At 36.8% G+C, this 24,946-nt stretch overlaps 1 protein-coding gene across 1 annotated transcript; it reads right to left on the minus strand.

The window, feature by feature from the left end:
* Positions 1-22,375: 22,375 nt before the first annotated feature.
* On the minus strand, positions 22,376-23,510 carry LOC147492064 (putative monogalactosyldiacylglycerol synthase 3, chloroplastic). Its single transcript, XM_086567388.1, is given in 5 exon segments — positions 22,376-22,597; positions 22,686-22,827; positions 22,918-22,930; positions 22,933-23,078; positions 23,343-23,510. Coding segments are annotated over 5 exon segments (645 nt in total). The 5' UTR covers positions 23,465-23,510.
* Between the last annotated feature and the right edge of the window lie 1,436 nt (positions 23,511-24,946).

The following is a 24,946-nucleotide window of genomic DNA, read 5'->3' on the forward strand; positions in this document are numbered from 1 at the left end:
GCAATATATAGAGTACGGAATCGTTCCACTCTTAAACTAGCAAGACTAAATACGAATTCAACTAATCAAACACAAGGAACAATGGTGAGAGTAATGAGATGTGAAATTTCTATTCTAAATAACAACTATTCTAACAAACAATAATCCTCACATGGCTTCCTTAACCTCCTCTAATGGAGGTTTTAGCCTAATATCATTATACTATCATTCCCAACACAAGAACAATAATAACAAGTCATAATTTAATAACTAATTTAAATTTTATAAATCTAATTTTAACAATAGTCTAAGAATCAAAATGAAGACAACCTAATTTATGAATTTAAAACAACTAAAACAAAATAAGAATTTAATCAATAACTAAATTGAAATGAAAACTAATACTTTATTATAAAACTAATAGTGATTCTAAATAATAATCTACTTTGTTCTAACACTAATTAATTGAAGGTAAAAACTAGATCTAAAACAAGCTATTAGAACTAATTAATGGAGTCTAACCTAATTTTCTAATCTAGATCTCGGTTATCTTAAGAGTTAAGTTTTCTCCATACAAATGGAGGAGACCAGATCCACTTTTTCGTGCATGGGCTGAGGAGCCATGTTTTGGGCCGGAAAATCGAGCCCAAAACCCAATTTCTTCAATCCACAGAGGCCTTTTTAGCTAGATTTGACTTCCACAGACTTTTCGTCCACTTTTACTCCTCTAATTGGGTCAAGATTTGGACCATTGGAACTTTCCGAGCCGATCGTTTTGACATAAGGTACGCCCAATTCCGAGGCCTGAGTCCAAAGATACGGTCTTCGGAAGTTATGTTGACTTTTGTGTGCTATTTCTGCCCGCATTGACTTTGACTTTTCAGCTTTTGACCGGGCTTTACAAAGGCTTTTTCTCCTTGAATCTTGGCCTTTTATCATAGAACTTCTTAGCAACCAACCCTTGCTCCTTTATCTCACAAAAGGGATGCATTTCTGCACATATTCGACTCCAATGCCTGAAATACACAAAAGCACGATAACAGTACTAACTCTTACTTATTAATCACATAATTGGTCTAAAGCAATATTATTAAAGGGGTTAAAACTACAGTTTTGGGCTCTTATCAAAGCACCCCCAAACAGCATTTTGCTTGTCCTCAAGCAAATATGAGAAATTAGAATAAGTGACCAAAAATGGAGTTCTAACTAATCTCGTTTCGTCGAGTGCGATTGCATTAACCATATGCAACAAGGCCTTAAACCACAAGGAATTCCCTAGTGGACGAGTTATAGCCTCGTGAGAGTTTTCCAGTGAAGGTACTCACAAACTTCATCTATACTATAACGACTAAGAAATAAAACTATTGTTTCCTTATTTATGTCTCAATGATCTATACATCTCACTAGTATTTAAACAAGAATGATCATTCTAAAACTTAAACTAATACATGCGTAATAATCAAATCATCTTAAGACAAACAACTATACAATGAACTATGATATGAAATGCAATGGCAGGTCAGTTTCTGAAACTTTTGGGTAGCATGCCTAAGTAGGTTCTCACAAGGAATGTGTCAAGACACAAAACACTCTGATTTTTCCACTCAAGTTTCCTAACTCCAGTGTGTAGTGGGCACACGTTTCCTCACAATCTCAATGACAATCCAAGGAAGCCGAGGTCGATCAAACACATCTACCACTTACTATCACAACAACCTATTCCTAATTAAGCTAGAGGTCTTTATTAGGTGATACGGGGTGTAGGTGTTGGTTAAAGAAGGAAAGAAATGGATATTCAAAAAGACAAGTGTGAGAAAATAGGGTCTTCATATTATGTAACTAGAGAAAATCTTGTTCTTTTGCTTCTACACTTTGTTTCCATCCTTAGCCTTTTTATTTTGGCTTTTTGACTCATTTTATTCTATTTTTGGAGTTTTTATTTATTTTTTATTTTATTTTATTTTCTTTGGATGTAAACTTTTTTTTTTTTTTTTTTTTTTAAGCAACTAACTAATTTTTGTTTACACAGGTTTTTCTCTTTTCTTTTCTTCACTCATCCTATTCTTAGACTTATCTAGATAGGTAGGCTGATTTTATTTTTTATTTTGTTTTATTGAGTAAATGATTTGTGGTTTGTGAAAAGGCTAATGAAAGGCTCAATCGGGCGACTAGCAAATAATAAATTTCATATAGGTGTGAATTTTTGGCTATATCGATCCAAATAGGGCCTAAATTCTCGCTTAGGATATGGTATGGTGTTCAAGCAAGTGGATGTGTGATTTCTCTACTCGAAATTTACTTCTCCCTTGTGTCATCACTCAGATATTTCACTTTTATGAAGCTTTTAGGCTAGATGCTCACAAGATATGTATTAAGTACTCTAACCTAGGTCTCAAAAAAATACTGCCAAGTACAATCAAAGATGTTGATGCAAGATGTTCATGAAAAGATGCAATAACTATTACTTATATATTAATCTATGTTTCAAAAATTAAATCCTAATTCAAGTATTACGTGAGATTTCTAGACTAATATCATCATGGAGAAGGGAACAATACTATTATCACTAAGTGCCTAGTATAAACAATATTTATGATTTTTAATTTTTAATTTACATCATAAAAGTGCCTAATATTTGCAAATATTTCTATCCCACCCCCTAAACAATCGAATGCTTTGTCCTCAAAGTGTAAAGAGATAAGGAAAGAATTTACCATAGAAACGTGGCAAAAAATTGGCGGTGCACATGTGAAATATTATGCGGATGATATGATAACATGAAGCACAATTAAACTATTACGTACTAACTAACACAAACTCTACTGGAGTAAACATGACATGCAAAGGGTGGCAAAAAGATTTGAAATGAAATACCAAAATACGCCACCCCCAAACAAAATTGGAAAACTCTTTTTAAGTTTGAAAATTTTGTTTGGCCTATACTCCAAAAAGTTGGTATTGTACAAAAACTTGGGTCTTTTAAAGTCAGATTCCCTAGACTTAATGTGATATATATGTATTAACATGTAGTTTCCCATATATCAATAATCTAAATAATTGTGGATCTTTCCATAAATAGTTAACACGAAATGCACCATTAAACAGAATTAAGTACCAAGATTTCCTATGGCATGGCTTAGTAGAATGGGAGTGAATTCTGATGGATCTAGAACCTAATCAAGCATAAAGTTTCTTTTTTTTTCTTTGAACGAAAAGATGTCCAAGTGAATGTTCGTGAGAAAATTGATGGTTGTGGAAGATATGTAGGGTATGGATAAGTTTGAGATTGAAGGAATGGAAAAAATGAGTGCGTGGTTTTAGCATAAAACTTATTGGCGGCATGGGTTGGTATTATCACACATCTGAAAATGAAGGTATCAGGTGGCTCTTTAGGTAGTTCTTGAGAGGGTGGATCATCACATGCTCGTAGAAACTCGTCGAATTCCTCATCTAAGTTGTTCGCATTCATATAATTATGGTATTCATCTCCATCTTTGAGGAATTCATTTATCTCGTCTATTGTGAGGTTTACTCCATCTCTTGTAGGGTCGGAAGGCAGGGTGGAAAATTCTTTCGCTAGTTCAGTTATGTTCAAGGAGTCAAAATTGTGATATTTGTCTTCTTCCATAAGAGGGGTATCTACTAGTGTAGGGACGAGATCGTCGGAAGCACTAATGTGATATACAAAGCTCTCAATAGACTTAACTTCACCATCTATAGGAAAACCTAGTTGTCTCTGCTTTTGTCTAAATATGTTAACTTCCACAGAAAGATTTCCAAAAGAAAGAGTCATTGAGCCATCCCGACAATTGATTTGGGCATTGGCGGTTGCCAAGAAAAGGGAGCCCTAAGATGATGGGAATGGAATCATGAGCAACTTCTATGTCAAGAATAACAAAGTCGGCTGGATAGTAAAAATCCTGCACTTTAACGAGAATGTTTTCAACTACACCCTTGGGATACGTAATAGAACGATCAGCTAACTGCAAGGTCATTTTGGTTGGTTGAAGTTTTGTTAGACCCAGTTGTTTATATAAATAAGAAGGGAGTAGGTTAACACTCGCTCCTAGGTCTAATAAAGCAGTTGTTATGAAGGTATCACCTAAGGTGCATTGTACAGTAGGACGACCAGGGTCCTTGTACTTAACAATTCTGTTATGTTCAGATAAAGAGGGATATTATTCAGTTAAGAAGGCTTCATTGGGTATGTTAGTTTTCCTCTTCTTGGTGCACAACTCTTTTAGAAACTTAGCGTGTCAAGGTAGACTTTTTATAGCATCTAGAAAAGGTAGGTTTATAGTCAGATTTTTAAACACTTCCCTAATCTCATCAAAATTTTCGTCCTTTTTAGACACAATTAGTCTCTCGGGATACGGTGGTTTATCTCTATATTTAGTAATATTATTAGTCTTTGCTTTATCTCTAGCCGTTTTCCATCTAGGTGTCCATATTGGAACCTCTAGGAACCTCTACAAGTGTAGGGTCTTCAATTTCTATTATTGGGTCTTGTAAGGTTTTCCCTTTTGGTTGTGGTTTAACTGGTACTTCTACAGTTGTAGGGTCTTTAGTTTCTATTACAGTATTTGGTATGGTTTCATTTTCAGCTTCTATTTGCGGGTGGTCTTCAGGCATAGTTACTTTGTTATCAACTACTTTCCCTGAACGAAAGGTAGTGATTGCATGTAGGTCCCCTTGGTTTATATTACCATTATAGTGAATACTGTTTATTTTAAAGGCGGTGTTTGTTGACTTAGGATTAGGCACTGCTTGACCTGGAAACACGCTTGTTTGGTTATTATTTTGGTTAGGAGACATGTCAATAACCTTTTGGCACAAAGACTGCATCATTTGCATCATTTGTTTCATCATATTAGAGTTTTGATCATGCTCGATCTTTCATCAAGTTTGAGTTTTGTTGCATAATTTGATTTTGTTTTTCCAACAAGGTCACTACTAATTTGTATGTAGATGGTTGAACTGGAATTAAGGCTTATTGAGCTTTCATGTCTTGATGTTGATAGTTCTGGGTCATGGGAACTAAACCTCTATTCTGGTCACCTAAGTTTCCTTGTCCTTGAGGTTGAGTTAACTGGTGGAAGGTTGATGGTTGTGGTGGTGGTTGTGCATAGACAAGAGGACAATAGAAGTCGGAATGCTCAAGACTAAAACAGACATTACAACGAGTAGATTTAATGTTCATGATAGGAGTGGGTTGTTGTTTAATAGAGATGGCATCTACCTTTTTAGTGAGGGCATCGATAAGAGTTTTAAGCTCGAAATTAGGTTTAACCTCAAAAGAAGAAGGAGTGGAGCGGGAAGATTCGTTACCTCCCCAATTGTTGTTCCTCTTAGATTGATCATCGAAGAATTTATAAGCCTCCGAGGCTCCTTTACTAAGAAAACTACCCCCAGTCATGATATCTAGAACCTCCTTATGACGATGTAAAAGCCCCTTGAAAAAGGCACGAACAAGCGTGTCCTTTGCAAGATTATGATGCGGGCATTCAATGAGAAGATCAGTGAAACGATTCCAGGCCTTTGAAAAGGATTCATGAGGATTCTGGTGGAAGAAATGAATCTTTTGAAGCATTTCATCTGTCTTCAGTGGTGGGTAAAACTATTTCATGAACAATTGAACAAGATTAGCCCATGAGTCCACAGAGTTTGGCATTTAGGCAGTTAACCAAGACGCCGCCATGTCGGCTAGGGTGAATGGAAACACCCTAAGTTTAACTTGATCCGGACTTACGCTAGGATGATGGAATGTAGTGAGAACTTGGTCTATCCTACGCATATGCTGGTAAGGCTTCTCGTGGTCTAAACCATGAAAAACTGGTAATAAGTTAAATATATTAGGGGGAATTCGAGAATCCCCCACTAGGTCTACAAGAACGATGCACGACTTAGAACCATCGTTTAGAGCTTTATAAAAATCAGAGAGAGGAGTCTCTTGTTCTTTAGCCATTGATGCAGGTGTAGTGTGTGAAATTCTAGATAGGCATGTGGTATTTATGTCTACGAAAAACAAGCTTGATTATACTAGAATTAAAACTCCTCTGATAGAAGAGGCAAGGAGTGGAAGAAGGAGTACCTGAATGCCTCCTTGCTATGCGTTTGAATAACGTCTTGTATACACGATCTCAGTATTTGTATGATGTTAGAAACATTGAATAACTTGAAGAAATGAAAATTTGGACTGACCTGTGAAAATCGGGCTGCTCCAGGAAGAGGTGCTGGGTCGCTTCACTTTTAGCCTGGGTAGTATGGTGGGTGCCCCGACCTTGCTCGAGGAACAGGCACTTAGGTGTGGGTCGCGCTCGAAATTAGCCTTGGGTGGGTGAGGGTCGCGCTCAGGTCAAACTCGAGTTCCAGGTGCTTGAGCGCGGGGGGCGCTCGAACTTTGCCTTGGTTGGGCGCGGGGCATGCTCAACCTTGGATGATGTCCAGTAATTTAGGTGCGGGTCGCGCTAAAAAATAGGCTATCTAGGGAGCGGGGTGTGCTCAAAAAATTTGAAATTGTACAGTAGTTTGCTAAGACGTTTATCAAGTAGCCAGTAAAATTTCAGATCAATCGGAGCTATGAAAGTCCTTCTACTACCCTTCAAAGTTTATGAAACAGTTTTCGGACACAATACAAACAACTGAAAGGTTAACCAATCAAAATAGAGAAAAAATCTCCAAAATTTTACTGGAGACGTCTGACAGATCATGGCTATTTTTGTAAAAAATATAAAGCAATTGGAGTTCTACAAACTCTCCTTACCGGTTGTTGTTCCAGAAACTAAGTGTTTGCAAAACTGTAGAAACACATTGGAAACACTCCACTAGTTTGGTGGTCAAAACAAATAAAAAACTCGTCCAATTTTTACTGAAAACTCCTGACTTAGGATAGATACTTCTATAAAAAGTTTAGAATTTTTGGAACTTCCTAAGTAACCTTACTCATTTGTTTTTCAAGAACTTATGGTTTGAAAACTGAAATCCAGCACTGTAAAGATCGTATTAGTTCACTAAGTAAAACAACTAGGAAAAATTTGACAAAATTACAGTAAATCAATAACACCTTAAAGATTACGTCTGTAAATTTTCAGAATTTTTTGAAATTTACAAATACCTTTACTGCAGTGTTTTCCTCTGTGAATCCGTAGCCCCTATGCCTAAAACAATGAACAGTTCCAAAAATTCAAGAAATAAGAATGAAAAATTAAAAGGGTGGGTGGGTAGAGAATGGGGGATTGCCCCTTGAATTTAAGCAATTGAATTCTTGTCTTGAACGAGATTAAGATGGCAGCGACGCTATTTGATAACCCATAAAAACTCAACTAGATTACTTTAACTTCATTCTTACGGTATCAATTATTTTATTTCCTACTCTCACATATATATTCATGCAATATATAAAGTACGGAATCGTTCCACTCTTAAACTAGCAAGACTAAATACGAATTCAACTAATCAAACATAAGGAACAATGGTGAGAGTAATGAGAGGTGAAATTTCTATTCTAAATAACAACTATTCTAACAAACAATAATCCTCACACGGCTTTCTTAACCTCCTCTAATGGAGGTTTTAGCCTAATATCATTATACTATCATTCCCAACACAAGAAAAATAATAACAAGTCATAATTTAATAACTAATTTAAACTTTATAAATCTAATTTTAACAATAGTCTAAGAATCAAAATGAAGACAACCTAATTTATGAATTTAAAACAACTAAAACAAAATAAGAATTTAATCAATAACTAAATTGAAATGAAAACTAATACTTTATTATAAAACTAATAGTGATTCTAAATAATAATCTACTTTGTTCTAACACTAATTAATTGAAGGTAAAAACTAGATCTAAAATAAGCTATTAGAACTAATTAATGGAGTCTAACCTAATTTTCTAATCTAGATCTCAGTTATATTAAGAGTTAAGTTTTCTCCATACAAATGGAGGAGACCAGATCCACTTTTTCGTGCATGGGCAGAGGAGCCATGTTTTGGGCTGGAAAATCGAGCCCAAAACCCAATTTCTTCAGTCCACAGAGGCTTTTTTAGCTAGATTTGACTTCTATAGACTTTTCATTCACTTTTGCTCCTCTAATTGGGTCAAGATTTGGACAATTGGAAAGTTCTTTCCGATCCAGTCGTTTTGACATAAGGTACGCCCAATTTCGAGGTCTGAGTCCAAAGATACGGTCTTCGGAAGTTCTGCTGACTTTTGTGTGCCATTTCTGCCCGCGTTGATTTTGACTTTTCAGATTTTGACCGCGCTTTACAAAGGCTTTTTCTCCTTGAATCTTGGCATTTTATCATAGAACTTCTTAGCAACCAACCCTTGCTCCTTTATCTCGCAAAAGGGACGCATTTCTGCACATATTTGACTCCAATGCCTGAAATACACAAAAACACGATAACAGTACTAACTCTTACTTATTAATCACATAATTGGTCTAAAGCAATATTGTTAAATGGGCTAAAACTACAGTTTTGGGATCTTATCACTTACCTGCTCACGTTAGCAACAACTCAGGAAGACGTGGTTCACCTCCCTCCTTCCGTAATTACTAGTCCTCATGTCATAATCCGTTCCTTATGAGCCTAGAATTAAAATTTGTGTTTGCATGAGACTACGGTCTGGTACTAATAAGGAATTAGAACATACATATCGTCGTTCCAAATACGATAAACAACTGCATAAGTTATCCCCTAGACATAGTTCTTCCTCCGTAAACCAACCTCGTCAAGTATCTCAGTTGCCATTACCTCCAATAGTTATGGCCTAGGAAAATCCCACAGTAGAGAAACCCTTTTCGGACTTCTATACTGCCTTACAGGAAGGACTTGCTTCTTGCATTAAACTCGATGAGATTGCAGGTGATTTTCGCATTCCGCCAAATATTTTCAGATTGTTACCTGTTTAGCATGGTCTAGACCATGAAAAACCGTACAATCACCTTCATCGGATTCAGCAAGTGGCCACCACTTTCCACCATCCAACCACTACAAACGAACAAGTCTTTCTTAGGTTGTTTCGCTTCACCTTACCTGATAAAGATTCACTTTGGCTCACGGGTGAAGCGCCGTAATCCCTTGACACATGGGCCAAGCTCGTACAAGCATTCATGATAAAGTTCTATACTCAAAAGAAAACTACATAGATGCTTCAAAAGATTCAATTTTTTGCCAACATCCCAATGAATCCTTTACGGAAGCATGGAACAGATTTACTGATCTGCTTCTCGAATGTCCCCATCATCAACTCGACACCGCTGTCTTAGTCCGGTCATTCTTTAATGGTCTCTCTGACCATCAAAAGGAAACATTAGATATCATGAACGGTGGCTGTTTCATGGACAAAGGCACTATTGAAGCATACACTTTTCTCGAGAAATAGGCTTCACAAAATACCCAATGGGGTAACATTGATTCTTCTAGATCTTCTAAAGACACTCATACCAAAGTTACGTCTATGTTCGAGGTTAAACTCGATCCAAAATTAAAAACTCTAATCGAGTCCCTAACAAAAAAGGTCGATGCTCTTTCTATTCAAGTGAATGATAAAAAACCCAAACAAGTCATGGCTATCAATGCATCCTGATAAGAGCCCAAAACTGTAGTTTTAACCCCTTAACAATAATACTTTTAGACTAATTATGTGAGTAATAAATAAGAGTTAATGCTGATTACATGCTTTTATGTATTTCAGGCAGTGAAGTCAATTATGTGCAGAAATGTGCCACTTTTGCGAGATAAAGGAGCAAGGGTTGGTTGCTAAGAAGTTTTGTGATTAAAGGCCAAGATTCAAGGAGAAAAAGCCTTTGTAAAGCCCAGTCAAAAGCTGAAGAGTCAAAGTCAACGCGGGCAGAAACAACACACAAAAGTCAGTAGAACTTCCGAAAACCGTATCTTTAGACTGAGGCCTCGGAATTGGGCCTACCTTATGTCAAAATGTCCGGCTCGGGAAGAGTTTTCGAATGGTCCAAGACTTGACCCAATCAGAGGAGCAGAAGTGGACAAAAAGTCTGTTGAAGTCAAAGCCAGGTGGAAAGGGCTCTGTGGACTAAAGAAGTTGGGCTTTTGGTTCGATTTTCCGGCCCAAAACATAACCCCTCATCCCATGCACAAAAATGTGGATCTGGTATCCTCCATTTACACACACAAGACTTAACTCTTAAAAAAATAAGGAGTTTAGGTAGCAAGTAACCATTAGAGCTTAGTTCTAGATCTAGATTTTAGATTCAATTAAATTAATTAACTTTTTATTATCTTGTTTTAATTTAGATTTGAATCAATTGTTATTTATTTATTAGATCAATAAAGTAGTTTGTTCTTGATAATTTAGTTTCAATTTCATTAATCATTTTACTTTAATTCTTAGATTTAGTTATTTGTCATTATTAGTTTCCATCAATTCTTGCATGAGTAGTTTCCATTTAAATTCAATTAAGTAAAGTTAGAATCTTTATACCATGTATTGTTTAATTCCAAGTGGAAATGATAGCATAATGATTTTAGGCTAAACCTCCATTAGAGGGGGTTAAAGAAGCCTTGATGAAGCTTGATCTTTGTTAGCTTAGAAATCATCGTGATAATCTATTCAATTCTAGAAAGCAATTAGTTCACCATGAGAATGGGTTTGGTTACTTCACATGCTAGTTATTAATTGGTAGAGATTTCCATGTATAATTAGGGATTAGAATTACCATTTTGATATGTGAAAGCATTGAAATTTGGATCACGACGAATCTTTTTTAGTTGATTAAGTCGAGTTAAGATGGAATCAATCCCCCCTAATTCCTTATCATATAGTCAATTTAGAAATTTTGTAGTTTGAATTAGCGTATCTTGTTAGTATAATTTGCATCGTAGTATAAATTCCCTTCATAAAACTCTCATTAACTTTGGCTAGGACTGATGATATAAATAGAAAACGCTAATACTAAAGAACTAGGAGTGGAACAAATCTTTTACTCCACTCTATTTCGATAGATTCGAGAGTAGAAATCTTTGATAAATTAGTCTTCGTAAACTTTTAGTTTTACTTACGTTTGAATTGTATCATTTATTCGTAGGTAAGAAGTATCAATATTTAAATTTATCAAATGGCGCCGTTGCCGGTGTAGTTTTGGGCTCTTACCAATAATACTTTTAGACCAATTATGCGAGTAATAAATAAGAGTTAATGCTGATTAGATGCTTTTATGTATTTCAGGCAATGAAGTCAATTATGTGCAGAAATGTGCCACTTTGGCGAGATAAAGGAGCAAGAGTTGGTTGCTAAGAAGTTTTGTGATTAAAAGCCAAGATTCAAGGAGAAAAAGCCTTTGTAAAGCCCGGTCAAAAGCTAAAGAGTCAAAGTCAACGCGGGCAGAAACAACACACAAAAGTCAGCAGAACTTCCGAAGACCGTATCTTTGGACTCATGCCTCAAAATTAGGCCCACCTTATGTCAAAACGACCGGTTCGGGAAGAGCTTTCCAATGGTTCAAGCCTTGACCCAATCAAAGGAGAAAAAGTAGATAAAAAGTCTGTTGAAGTCAAAGCCAGCTGGAAAAGGCTATGTGGACTGAAGAAGTTGGGCTTTGGGCTCGATTTTCCAGCCCAAAACATGGCCCCTTAGCCCATGCACAAAAATGTGGATATGGTCTCCTCCATTTACACACACAAGACTTAACTCTTAAAAAAATAAGGAGTTTAGGTAGCAAGTAGCCATTAGAGCTTAGTTCTAGATCTAGATTTTAGATTCAATTAAATTAATTAGCTTTTTATTATCTTGTTTTAATTTAGATTTGAATCAATTGTTATTTATTTATTAGATCAATAAAGTAGTTTGTTCTTGATAATTTAGTTTCAATTTCATTAATCATTTTAGTTTAATTCTTAGATTTAGTTATTTGTCATTATTAGTTTCCATCAATTCTTGCATTAGTAGTTTCCATTTAAATTCAATTAAGTAAAGTTAGAATCTTTATACCATGTCTTGTTTAATTCCATGTGGAAATGATAGCATAATGATTTTAGGCTAAACCTCCATTAGAGGGGGTTGAAGAAGCCTTGATGAAGCTTTATCTTTGTTAGCTTAGAAATCGTCGTGATAATCTATTCAATTCTAGAAAGTAATTAGTTCACCATGAGAATGAGTTTGGTTGTTTCACATGCTAGTTATTAATTGGTAGAGATTGCCATGTATAATTAGGGATTAGAATTACCATTTTGATATGCGAAAGCATTGAAATTTGGATCACGACGAATCTTTGTTAGTTGATTAAGTCGAGTTAAGGTGGAATCTATCCCCCTTAATTCCTTATCATATAGTCAATTTAGAAATTCTGTAGTTTGAATTAGCGTATCTTGTTAGTATAATTTGCATCGTAGTATAAATTCCCTTCATAAAACTCTCATTAACTTTGGCTAGGATAGATAATATATAGAAAACTTTGAATACTAAAGAACTAGGACTGGAACGAATCTTTTACTCCACTCTATTTCGATAGATTCGAGAGTATAATAATATTTGATAAATTAGTCTTCGTAAACTTTTAGTTCTACTTACGTTTGAGTTTCATCATTCTATTCGTCAGTAGAATTATCAATTTTTACGTTTATCAAATGGTGCCGCTGCCATCTTAGTTCTCTTTAGTATTATTTTCTTTAGAATTGTTAGTCTTCCAAAGTCCCAAAACCCACCCACCCTTGTTTGATTCTAACTGTGGTTGTCCGTTTCAGCATAGAAATTTTCCTCACAGAATTACACGGAGCGTGACCCGTGCCCTAGGCAGCCTAAATTGGAGCGCCACCCGCGCCCAAACGTTTGGAACTCCAGTTTTTCCCTGAGTGCGACCCGCGCCCTACCAAGGCTAAGCTCGAGCGCCCCCCGCACCCAAACGCCTAGAACTCCAGCTTGACCTGAGTACGACCCGCGCCCTCTGCTGAAACTGCCCGATTTCCACAGGTTTGTTTCAAACTTCCATTTCTTCAAAGTTTTCAGTGTTCTAACTTGTTATATACACTCAGCATGTATACAAGACGCTATTCATAAGCGAAGCAAGGAGGCATTCAGGTACTTCTTTCTTCAAACACCTCGCATCTCCTGTTAGAGCTTCATACTAGCATATCAGGATTGTTTGGAGTGTTGTCGTGTTTAGTTAAGATTGGTCTTAGCCTTGCATGAGATTAAGGTCAGGCCAAAGAAAAATGCCTAACGTAATCAACCGGCAACGTCAACAAACATGCCTTTCTAGTATACCACTCACTACACCTCTAGCTAATATACCACACATACCATATGAAATAATGGCTGAAGAAAGAGAGTCTCCTCTCTCTGACTTTTATAAAGCCTTGAACGATAGCCCTAAATCTTGCATCGTTCTATCAGACCCAGTGGGGGATTTCCTAATCCCCCCAAATATATTTAATTTGTTACCCATTTTTCATGGGTTAGACCATGAAAAGCCTTATCAGCACATGCGTAGGATTGACCAAGTCCTTACTACATTCCACCAAATTAAACTGAGGGTATTTCCTTTCACTTTAGCCGATAATGCGGTGTCTTGGTTAACTGCCCAAGCGCCTAATTCTGTGGACTCGTGGGCTAAACTTGTTCAACTATTTATGGAACATTTTAACCCACCACTGAAGACTGATGAAATGCTTTCCAAGATTCATTTCTTTTGACAGAATCCTCATGAATCATTTTCAGAGGCTTGGAATCGTTTCACCGATCTTCTTATAGAGTGTCCACACCATAACCTCGCGAAAGACACGTTAGTTCGTGCTTTTTTCAAAGGACTTCTACACCACCATAAAGAAGTCCTTGACATAATGAATGGGGGTAGTTTCCTAAGTAAAAGGGAGTCCCAGAGGCTTATAAATTTTTAGAAGATCAAACTAAAGCTGTAACAATAATAGGGGGTAATGATGATATCTCCCGTTCCGTTAGTTCTTCTACAACAGTTAAAGCTGCTGGTATGTTTGAGATGAAACCCGATCCTGAACTTAAAAATTTAATCAAATCTCTCACTATAAAGGTAGAGGCTATTTCTGTTCAACAAAAGCATATTCTCGTCATAAATGTCAACACCAATCCATGTAATTTCTGTTTGAGTCCAAATCATCCCGATTCCTATTATCCTCTCGCTTATGAACAACAAACATTACAACAAGATAACGTTTGCTCAATTAATAGTTATCCTATTCCTAACGCCCCTTGGAGACAACACCCTAACTTCAGTTGGAGAAATAATAAACAAGTAACACCTCTTGGGTTTAATAATCAAAATGTTAGGCAAGCAAACAATTATAATCAAGCTCCACCACGACAAGGACAAGGTTAAGGAAATTATAATAATTATAACAATAATAATTATAATTCTAATAGAGGTATCGTTCCGGTTAATAATAATAACTATCACAACCCACCCATTAATAATCAACGTAACATAGTTCCTGTCACACAACCAGTAACAAATCCTACTCCACAATAGGATCATTTCGATACCTTTATGCAATCTCAATAACAGATTTTACAAGCCATCCAACTTTCTTTATAGCAGTTAGCTCAAGAGAACGTACAACCCAAAGGTGTGTTTCCAGGTCAAGCAATAACTAATCCTTAAACAACAAACACAGCCTTTGAGGTGAACGATAATACTAGTACGGAAAATGCAAACGTAGGTGAGCTAAATGCCATCACCACTCTCCATTCTGGGAGAGTGGTTGATAACAACGTAACTATGCCTATAGTTACCCCACAAGTAGTCCCTACACCGGAGATTGAACTAGATACCGAAATAGAAACTGATGAGCCTACCCCTGTAGAGGTACCAGTTAAACCACAACCTAAGAAATAGAAAGCAAAGGTTAAACACCCAGTTGATCCATACGCTAAATATAGAGAGAAACCACCGTTTCCCCAGAAATTAGCTATGTTAAATAGGGATACAAACTTCAATGAGATTAGGGAAGTTTTCAAAAATCTAACGATAAACCTACCCTTTCTCGAAGCAATTAAAAAATTACCTCACCACGCTAAGTTTCTGAAAGAGTTGTGCACTACTAGGCGTATGACTAATATTCCTAAAGACGCTTTTCTAACTGAACAATTTCCAACTTTCTCAGAACATAATGGAATCGTTAAGTACAAAGACCCTGGTCGTCCTACTGTACAATGTACCTTAGAAGATTCCCACATGACGACCACTTTACTAGACCTGGGGGCGAGTGTTAACTTATTCCCATATTATCTATACAAACAAATAGGTCTACAAGAGATGCAACCTACTAAAATGACGTTGCAATTAGCGGATCGATCTATTTAGTACCCTAAGGGTGTGGTTGAAAATGTGCTTGTTAAGGTCCATGATTTATACTATCCTGCTGATTTTGTTTATCCTCAATACAAAAGTCGCTAACGACTCTGTTCCGATCATCTTAGGGTGTCCCTTCTTGGCGACTGGCAACGCCCTTATAAATTGCTGCGATGGTTTGATGTCCTTATCTTTTGGCCATCTCTCTGTTGAGGTAAATATTTTTAAAATGATGAAACAGTTACCAGATTTGTCTATAGATGGGGAGGTGAGCATGATCGAGAGCTTAGCTCAAGATTACTTTAATAACACATTTCCAGAAAACCATATGCATAAATTCCTTTCTTTTGAAAGTTCAGATTTTGTCAATGACTCCTACTTAGAGGAAGTCAACACCATCTTCGAGTCTACACAAATCGTAGACCCTTCTGTTGGTCCATCAACAGAGTTTGAACACCTAAAATTAGGGAACATCGTTCTACAATTGGTTGGTCCCTAGCCGACATTAAGGGAATTGACCTTAATGTATGCACTCATCGTATCCATTTAGAGGATAACACAAAGACTTCTCGAGAACCTCAGCATCGCTTGAACCCTGCCATGAAAGAGGTGGTCAGGGAAGAGGTCTTACGGTTACTCGATCGGGTATCATATACCCAATCTCTGATAGTGAATGGGTAAGTCCCATTCATGTAGTTCCTAAGAAATCAGGGATTACCATAGTACGTAATGCCAATGGTGAATATGTTGCCACGCATGGTCCTATGAAATGGAGGATCTGTATTATTACAGACGTTTAAATGCCATGACATGAAATGATCATTTTTCTTTACCCTTTATAGATCAGATGCTTGAACGTCTAGCTGGTCATGCTTTTTATTATTTTTTGGATGGCTACTCTGGCTATTTCCAAATTATTATTGATATTGAGGATCAAGAAAAGACTACCTTCACATGTCCTTTTGGAACATACGCCTATAAACAAATGCCTTTTGGCCTTTGTAATGCTCTTGGTCAGTGTAGTCAAGGCGCAAGGAAGCACGCACCTAAGGCGCAAGGCGCGGAGAGGCGTTTTTTTGTGCCTCGCCTCAGCCCAGGCGTGGATACTAACATGAGGCGTGCGCTTTTCACGCTTTTAGTTGAGGAGCGAGGCGCACAAGGCGTGCGCTTTGTTAACTTTGACAATTTTTTTCTTTTTTTTTTACAATTTTTGCTATTTGTGATACATTTACAATCAATCCAATTGTTGTATTGTACAAGAAATTTTATAAATTTAGTAAGTTTTATTTTGGAGTACACTCTAAACTTAATTTTGACTAGTTTTTGTTAAGTTGTATGGATTGAGAGAAAACACAGAAATGAATTAAATGATGTTTTACGAGATTCCAAAATTTGAATCATGTGTTCTATTTCATAAAGAACTCATTTGGCTCAATTCGATTGGTTCATTATTTTAGTTTATTGAAGTTGAGCTAGATTGTTTTGAGAGATACGAGTTTTATTTTGCTCTTTACTTATTGCTTAAGATTTTTCTTTTAAATGACTACAATGGTTTCATGTTTACAATCACATAATATTAATTTTAAAGTTTGGCTAAGTAATTCAGTGATAATTCATGTCACATTTAATATTTATTTTATAAGTTATTTGATATATCTATTTTTTTTTATTACTATGCGCCTCACTTCAATCGGTAGCGCGTCCACGCTTCCTTTGCACCTAAGGCCTGAGAGAGGGTATTGCGCCTTTAGGTGTGTTTTTAGCTTGACTGACTACTCTCGCCCCGATACCTTCCAGCGGTGTATGCGTCATATATTTAGTGACATGGTAGAACATTTCATAGATGATTTTTCTATCTATGGAGACTCTTTCACTGATTGCCTGTCTAACCTGTCTAAAGTTTTGACACGATGTGAAGAGAAGAGTCTGGTTTTAAATTGGGAAAAATGTCATTTCATGGTGAAAAAAGGCATAATACTAGGTCACATTGTATCTAGTGATGACATCAAAGTAGATAAGATAGCGACTCTACCTATACCACAGACTGTCCGTGATATTAAAGCCTTTTTAGGCCATGCAAGTTTTTATAGGCGCTTTATCAAAGATTTTTCAAAAATAGCTAGGCCGTTAACTAATCTGCTTTTAAATGATGCCCTTTTTTATTTTAATTTTAACTGTAAACAGGCTTTTGAAACTTTAAAAGCCGCCTTAACTTCTGCACCTATTATACAACCTCCCGATTGGTCTAAACCTTTCGAACTCATGTGTGATGCTAGTGATTATGCAGTTGGTGCTGTCTGGGGACAGAAACTAGATAATAAGTCCACTGTTATTTATTATGCTAGTAAAACTCTAAACGATGCTCAAAGGAATTATACAACTACTGAAAAAGAATTCTTAGCCGTCGTTTATGCTTTAGATAAGTTTCGCCCTTATTTCGTTGGTTCTAAAACTCTAGTTTATACGGACCATGCAACCTTTAGGTACCTTCTCGCAAAGAAGAATGCTAAGTAGAGATTAATCCGATGGATTCTTCTCCTGCAAGAGTTAACATTAGAAATAAAGGACAAAAAAGGGGTCGAAAATATAGTTGTCGACCACTTATCTAGACTTACAAACGACGATGATAGTGATTCTGAGTCCATACCAGACTCTTTTCCTGATGAGCATCTGTATGCTATTTTTTCTGCACCATGGTATGCTGACATTGTGAATTATTTAACGTCTAATGTTATTCCTTATGATTGGTCAAGAAATGAACGTAAGAAGTTCTTGGCGAAAGTTGCTTTATACTCTTTGGGATGAGCCCTACCTTTTCAAGTATTGTGCAGATCAGATTATTCATCGTTGTATTCCCCAATGTGAATATAATGAGGTTCTCTCATTCTTCCATGACAAAGAGTGTGGTGGCCATTTTAGTGGTATGAAAACAGCTGCTAAAACTTTTCAATGTGGGTTTTATTGGCCTACTCTCTTTAAAGATGCCCAAGTACATTGCAAGACGTGTGTTCGTTGCTAACAACTTGGGCAAATCACGAAGCGTAATATATGCCATTAAATCCAATCATGGTGGTAGAAATATTTGATGTATGGGGCATTGATTTCATGGGTCCCTTTCCAGTTTCTCATGGTTTCATTTATATTCTAGTTGCCGTGGACTACGTGTCTAAATGGATAGAGGCCATGGCTTCGCCGTAGCAATGACCATAAGACAGTTGTGTTTTTTGTTAAAGAGTATATTTTCTATCGATTTGGCATTCCCAAAGCCATCATTAGTTATGGTGGAACACATTTTTGTAACAGAGTTGTTGCATCTCTCGTGAAAAAGTATGGAGTTACACATAAGGTAGTAACTCCGTATCATCCACAAACTAGCGGACAAGTAGAAGTTTCTAATAGGGAAATCAAAAAGATATTAGAAACACCTGTAAATCCTGGTAGGAAAGACTAGTCAAAGCGTCTATCTGATGCCTTATGGGCATATATGACTGCTTTCAAAACTCCTATATGTATGTCTCCCTTTAGACTTGTATTTGGGAAACCTTGTCATTTGCCCATTGAATTGGAGCACCGCGCTATGTGGGCTATAAAAAGCCTTAACTTCAATTTTGATGAGGTGAGTGTCAAGCGCAAGTTGCAATTGAATGAGCTTGAAGAAATCTGTAGAAATTCTTATGATCTCGCGAAGGATTATAAAGCTAACATGAAACGTGTTCATGATAAGGAAATCATATGCAAAGAGTTTGTGGTAGGTTAAAAGGTCTTACTTTACAACTCCCGTCTACATATTTTTCAAGGGAAATTAAAAACCCGTTGGTCTGGTCCTTTTCTGGTTACTGAAGTCACCCCTCACAGGGCAATCACCTTGGTAAATCCCAAGGACAACAGTACCTTTCAAGTCAATGGTCAACGGTTGAAACATTTCCACGAGCTTTTGTCCCCTGATGTAGAGGAAGTCCTTTTATAGGACCCTATCTATGAGGACTGACCTTTTCGTTGGTGTACTTCCTTTCATTTCCATATATTGGTAAGTGTACCATTTAGGTAACCCGTCCCTCCCTATGGAATGTGTGGCTGTAAGTACCGGATCCTACGATTAACATAATTCACGTTTTCCACTCTTGTATGTTTTCTTGGTTTTTGAGTCATGTTCCTCTATGGTGTGAATTATGTATTTATTGCTTTCTTGTTTTTCTTATATTAAATCTTATTCATAAAAAATTAAAAAATTGTTAAAATCACAAACATAGTAATTTAGGAAGTCTCGGGAACTTGACTTTAAAAGACCCACTTTAAAAACAAATTTTCTAAATGCTATTATCTAAAATTTGTTTAGGGGTGGGGTGTTCATTTTCCATCATGGATTGTTCAACTTTCCATTTGTGTTGTTTAGGCCGTTTAATCATACTTCGATTCGGGTTGACATTATCTATGAAATTAGATTTCATTCGTTCGCATAACTTACGTCATGAACGCACTTCGAGATGTTTTCCATCTTCTTATATATCACCCACAGTTGGAATAAAGTGTTTTATGGATCATTGGATTGGAAATTCTCTCCTGATCATTTCCATAGCTCATTCGCAAAAATCAGACCGGTAACGAAGCGGCAAATTTAGTTTGAAGTTGTGCGAAAAATTGAAAAATCAAATTGGGCTTGGGCCCAATCTCGTGCGCACGTGCCACGTACGTGCGTCCCTTTCCTTCAAACCAACAGTTCGTGATTTCCATTTCCCCCCCCACCGCCATTAACAAGCTTTAAACCCTAACCAAATAAAAAAAGGAAAAAGAAAAACCTAAATACACCCACGCCCAAAGTTCAAATCAATTTTAAATCTTCTCCAAACCTTTCCCACACCAATTTCAAACAATTTAAACCACCGAAAACCACCAAAAATTCAAGAAATTTGAACTGCTGCGCCACCACCATTATTTTGTTAGTGAGGGAGTCTCAAACTCCATCCCCACATTCCATTTAAACCCCCAAATCATTCCAAAATCTTAATGGCTCAAAGACGAAGGATTTTGCCGGAACAAGCGTTTACGGCCGACCGTTTCGCACCGTTTTACAGTGACGAGATGATTAGGAGGGATTGGAGTAGGTTGTGGTACTCGACAGAGGATTTTTATCACTCAGATTTGGTGGAGGAATTCTATAGGAAGAGAGAGGTGGATGGGCATAGAATTTTTGTTAAGGTGGCTGGGAAGAGAAGAGAAATATCTAGGAGGTTGCTAGCTGAGATTTTAGGCATTCCGCCTAGACGCCATCTTGATGCCACATTGCAGGAATCCCAATTTACTGGGATTGAGCCTCTGATGAATGTGACGGTTGTGGAAGGGAACTACAATGTGAGCTAACATTGTGTTCGCCAGTCGTCGCTGCGAACCAACCAGCTGGCTGTAGCTCAATGGATTGGTAGGAATGTCATGGGAAAAGAGAAGGTAAGTGACATCAGTTTAAACTGTCTTCACGTTCTTTGGATACTCCAGGAGCAGAAGTATGAATTTTGTATTCTAGAGTTTTTGATTGATATGATTAGGGGAGTTGGGAAGAGTATTGCACCTCTCCCCATTTTGATAACGAAGATCATGATGCAATTGAGAAGAACTCCAAAAACTGAGCATGTTATGGTTAAAATGCATACGAATGTCGTAGCATATACAGACTATGTTCAGAAGGTTTGGATGTTGCCTGAAGACAGGGTGCAAGAAGAGACTGACTCGGAGGATGAGGAGGACACGACATGTCTTGATGCCGATGCCTTGGAGAGGTGTAGGTCGGATGCAAACACTACTACATAAAAGCTCATTAACCACTGTTATATACAGTGGTAAAAACCCTTTAACCACTATTTCTAAACCGTGGTATCAGCTGGGGTGGCAAATACTTCTAGCAAAACCGTGGTATTAAGTGCCCCTTATTTACCACGGTTTAAGAACAAACAATGGTATTATATTTCAAAAACCGTGGTTAATAATCTATATGATGTGCTATTTCTTATGGAAACCGTGGCTTATATTAGTCTTCTTATACCACTGTTCTTGCAAAACCGTGGTATATAGTATATTTTTTTTTTTAAATAAATGAAATTAAACCTCATTTAATTCAATAATCAAAACACCACCTGATTAACAAACAACCTGCAAAATAGATTTTGAGCCCATTTTCCATCTTGTTCAATTTTGAACATTCTACATTCAACTTAAAAGTAAAACATAGGGCAACTAACGAGAAAGAAAATAATTAATTGACATCTACCAAGCATGAAATACCATTGTAAACTAATATTTCAAATTATTTCAAGTACAATAAGAAAATAACCTTCCAAATCTACGTGTTCCAGCTTGTACAAATTAAAATAGTAATCTAATTGATTATGCTAATAATCTGGTCATTCAATTTGTGCAAGAATTGTCATCCCTTGTTGAGCATTCACCTGCAACAATAAACAAATGCTAAGATTCTGTGTATATACATGTATTCCTAGAGCTAGTTTCAAGTTGATTTCAGTTGTTCTTGTGGAAATAAAATGTGTAAGTTAAGGGGAAAGAAAGCAGAGTCCAAACCTAAATAGAAGGGGGGTTCAATACGTACTGCCTTGCTGATAACATCATAAGTTTTCAATTTTCATAATAATGTGAAAGAGAGGATCTAAAATATTCGCTAGTGAATTAAGACTAGAAATACAAATTAAATAGTGGGTTTCTTGAAAGTATATACGAGTCACAGAGAAGTAAAAAACCAATAATATTAATAATTTAAAGAATTAATTAAGAAAAATCAGAATGAACCTTTTTGCCTTCTCCAAGCTTTTCGAGGAAATTAGTGAGTGGCTTTACATATTCAGTAAGACTAGTAATGCTATTTGTATCACACGAATGAACTCCTAAACCAGTTAAGTCTATAGCATCAACTTTGAATCCTCCTTCCTCTAAATGTGTTATGGTTTTGTACCAACACCAAGCACCAAAGCCTCCTCCATGTACAAGGACAAAATGGTTGGTCTCTAGTTCTTTAATATTCATTTCCTGTTTAAAAAAAAAAAAAAAAAAAAAAAAAATAAGAGTGAGAAATTAATTGTCATAAATGCTTCACCACTGCAGCATGTACAAGGTGATCAGAATAGACGATAAGCTTTTATTACGGCCACATATAACCACGACTTGGCCAATTGGACGCCCTATTGATTCATCAAATAGTGCATCTCCTAGAGCCTTGGCAGTTTTCTTAACAGGACCCATCCTTTCACCACCTCCCATTAGCAGAACTGCAGGAAGTTTTGGATCCATCTCTAGCTCGTCTCTTAACTGATCCTGTTCGATAAAATTGGGTTGGAATGCATTGCTGTTGTTAGTTATAAGAAACCAGGTTATATACTAATACATTATTGTCAAAACCAACCTTCGAGATTATTGCGCAACAAAAAGAAGGCCTGATGGGCAAGCCAAATACTCGAATATGAGAAGACTCTAGGCCATCTAATAAAGCCCTCTTGGCTACCTCCTCTGAGGGGCAATAGCATCTCGTCACACCAATGTTGAACCTGGATAGAAATGTTTCTTTAATGACCGACTCCACCAGCAAAAAATAAAGGGGACAGCAAAAAATGAAACTTGAAATTAATATAACCAACCATGTACGGTGCGGGTATTAAGGTATGTAATGACTGTAACAAAGACTGGTTTCTTCGAAGGGCCCCGCCACTTGAGCACCCACAAAGGAATATGTTGCATGAGAGGATGAACACTAATGATAATGTCCGGCTTGTACTCCATCGGACCGGCCTCCAACTCTCTTGGTTGCACAATAACAAAATGTTAAAAATGAGAAAAGAGCATACTTGAAAACACAATTAAGATTCAAATAGATTGACGTTAAACTTCTGCAGTCTTTCTAACAACTAAAGCAAGGTCAATAATCAAAGTGTGAGGCGGAACCTTTCTGATTCGGATGGTTGAGTGAGTGGCACCGAAATCGAAACTTAACTGTCTTTCATGTCAATCCATTTAAAGACAATATGAAGTTGTAGAATTTTGCATCAATGAGAAGAGGACATACTTAGCATAAAAGGCAGCTAGTGCAGCAAGATAGGCACAATGAATCCAACGAGGTGAAGTGCTATGAAATGCAACCTTCCAAAGCTGAACATGTTTCACCATGAACTTGTATTGGCTCTCCATGTCATTCAATGGCCAGCCAGTGTACTCTTTCCATACATCTTTCACAAATATCATCTGCATGCAAGCAAAACAAAACAAGAATTATAAAAACTGATCTGGAGCTTGAAAGAACAAAAAACAAAACGCGGGAATTAAAAAATTAGAAAAGAATGATCTTTTTCGGGATTAAAAAGAGCAAAATCAAAAAATTCAAACCCAAACGAACAACAGATCAACCCTAATGCACTGAATGATTTTAATTTCAGAGAACAAAACCTTGAGAAAAAAAATACTAAGAACAAAAACCCCAATAAAATGAATGGGATTTGATATTGAACATAAAATTACTAATTACCTCGAACCTCGAAAGTCTCGATCCAAGATGATTAAGGATGGCTGCAACCCATAGCGATGCAAGTAGATTAAGGAAGAGAGGGAGATGTATCTCAGACAAATTTAGAGAACTTTGTTGGTCCCTATCAATTCAAGGCCAGGAAATTCTTAGCAAAGGTTGCCCAATCTCAAATTCCTAAAGTTTTTTTTTTTTTTTCGATAATAATTTCTTAAGAGAAAAGTGGCTACTATTGCATGATGACTACTTTATCCACGGTAAGGCTATTTTTTGCAAAACATTTGCCACCTTTTCATAGAAACAGTAGGGTATATGAATATCAAAAATCGAAATTAGTCGATATTGGTAGTACCGTGGTATAAGACAATTATATCCCACCGTTTTACAAGACCAGTGGTATTTGGCTTGTACCAAAATTAGAAAAACCATATGTACCGTGGTAAGTGACTACTAGCCACCCTTATTAGAGAAACAGTGGTATATGCCATTTGACTAACCGTGGCTAATGTGTATTTCTGTAGTAGTGAAAACGCATGACTGTAATTCATTGTGGCATGCGTTCTCTCAATACTATTTGTGAAGACCTCCGGACTTGGCAAGCTACCATCTATCGTAACTTCGAGACTCGTGCCCAGCGCGAGAATGATCATTGGGAAGAGATGAAGGCCGAGATAGAAGCTCATCGGAAGTTTCGAGCAAATATGCTTGACCACTACCTACCACACGGGGGTTCTTCTTCTAAGGAGGCGTCTGTGAGGCACGAGCATCGTCGCCAAAGGACGGATGGCTCTGGCCCATCGGGAGCTCAGGAGTCATCTCCTTCACATGTGCCATCTACTACCAGCAGCGCGTTCTTTAGGGATATTATGCGTTGATGTTTGTTTTATTTATTTAGTTCGGATGTTGATTTTTGTATTCCGTAGTTAAATTTGAATTTGGTAGTTAATTGTATTTGAATTTCAATTTTTAATATAATGTGGTTCTTTTCAAATTGTGCATTGTTTTTATTATTAATCCCACCTTCCCGAATTATTTGGGGTTGGTATTATTTACTATAGCATGATTTGTTATATGATCCTCCATTTTAGAAGTTGTTTTGGAGTGATGGTTGAGAATATTGCCGATATGGGCATACCTATGATTAGATGTTG

This window comes from Coptis chinensis, chromosome 6 (genome assembly GCF_015680905.1).
Source record: "Coptis chinensis isolate HL-2020 chromosome 6, ASM1568090v1, whole genome shotgun sequence".
Lineage (NCBI taxonomy): Eukaryota > Viridiplantae > Streptophyta > Magnoliopsida > Ranunculales > Ranunculaceae > Coptis > Coptis chinensis.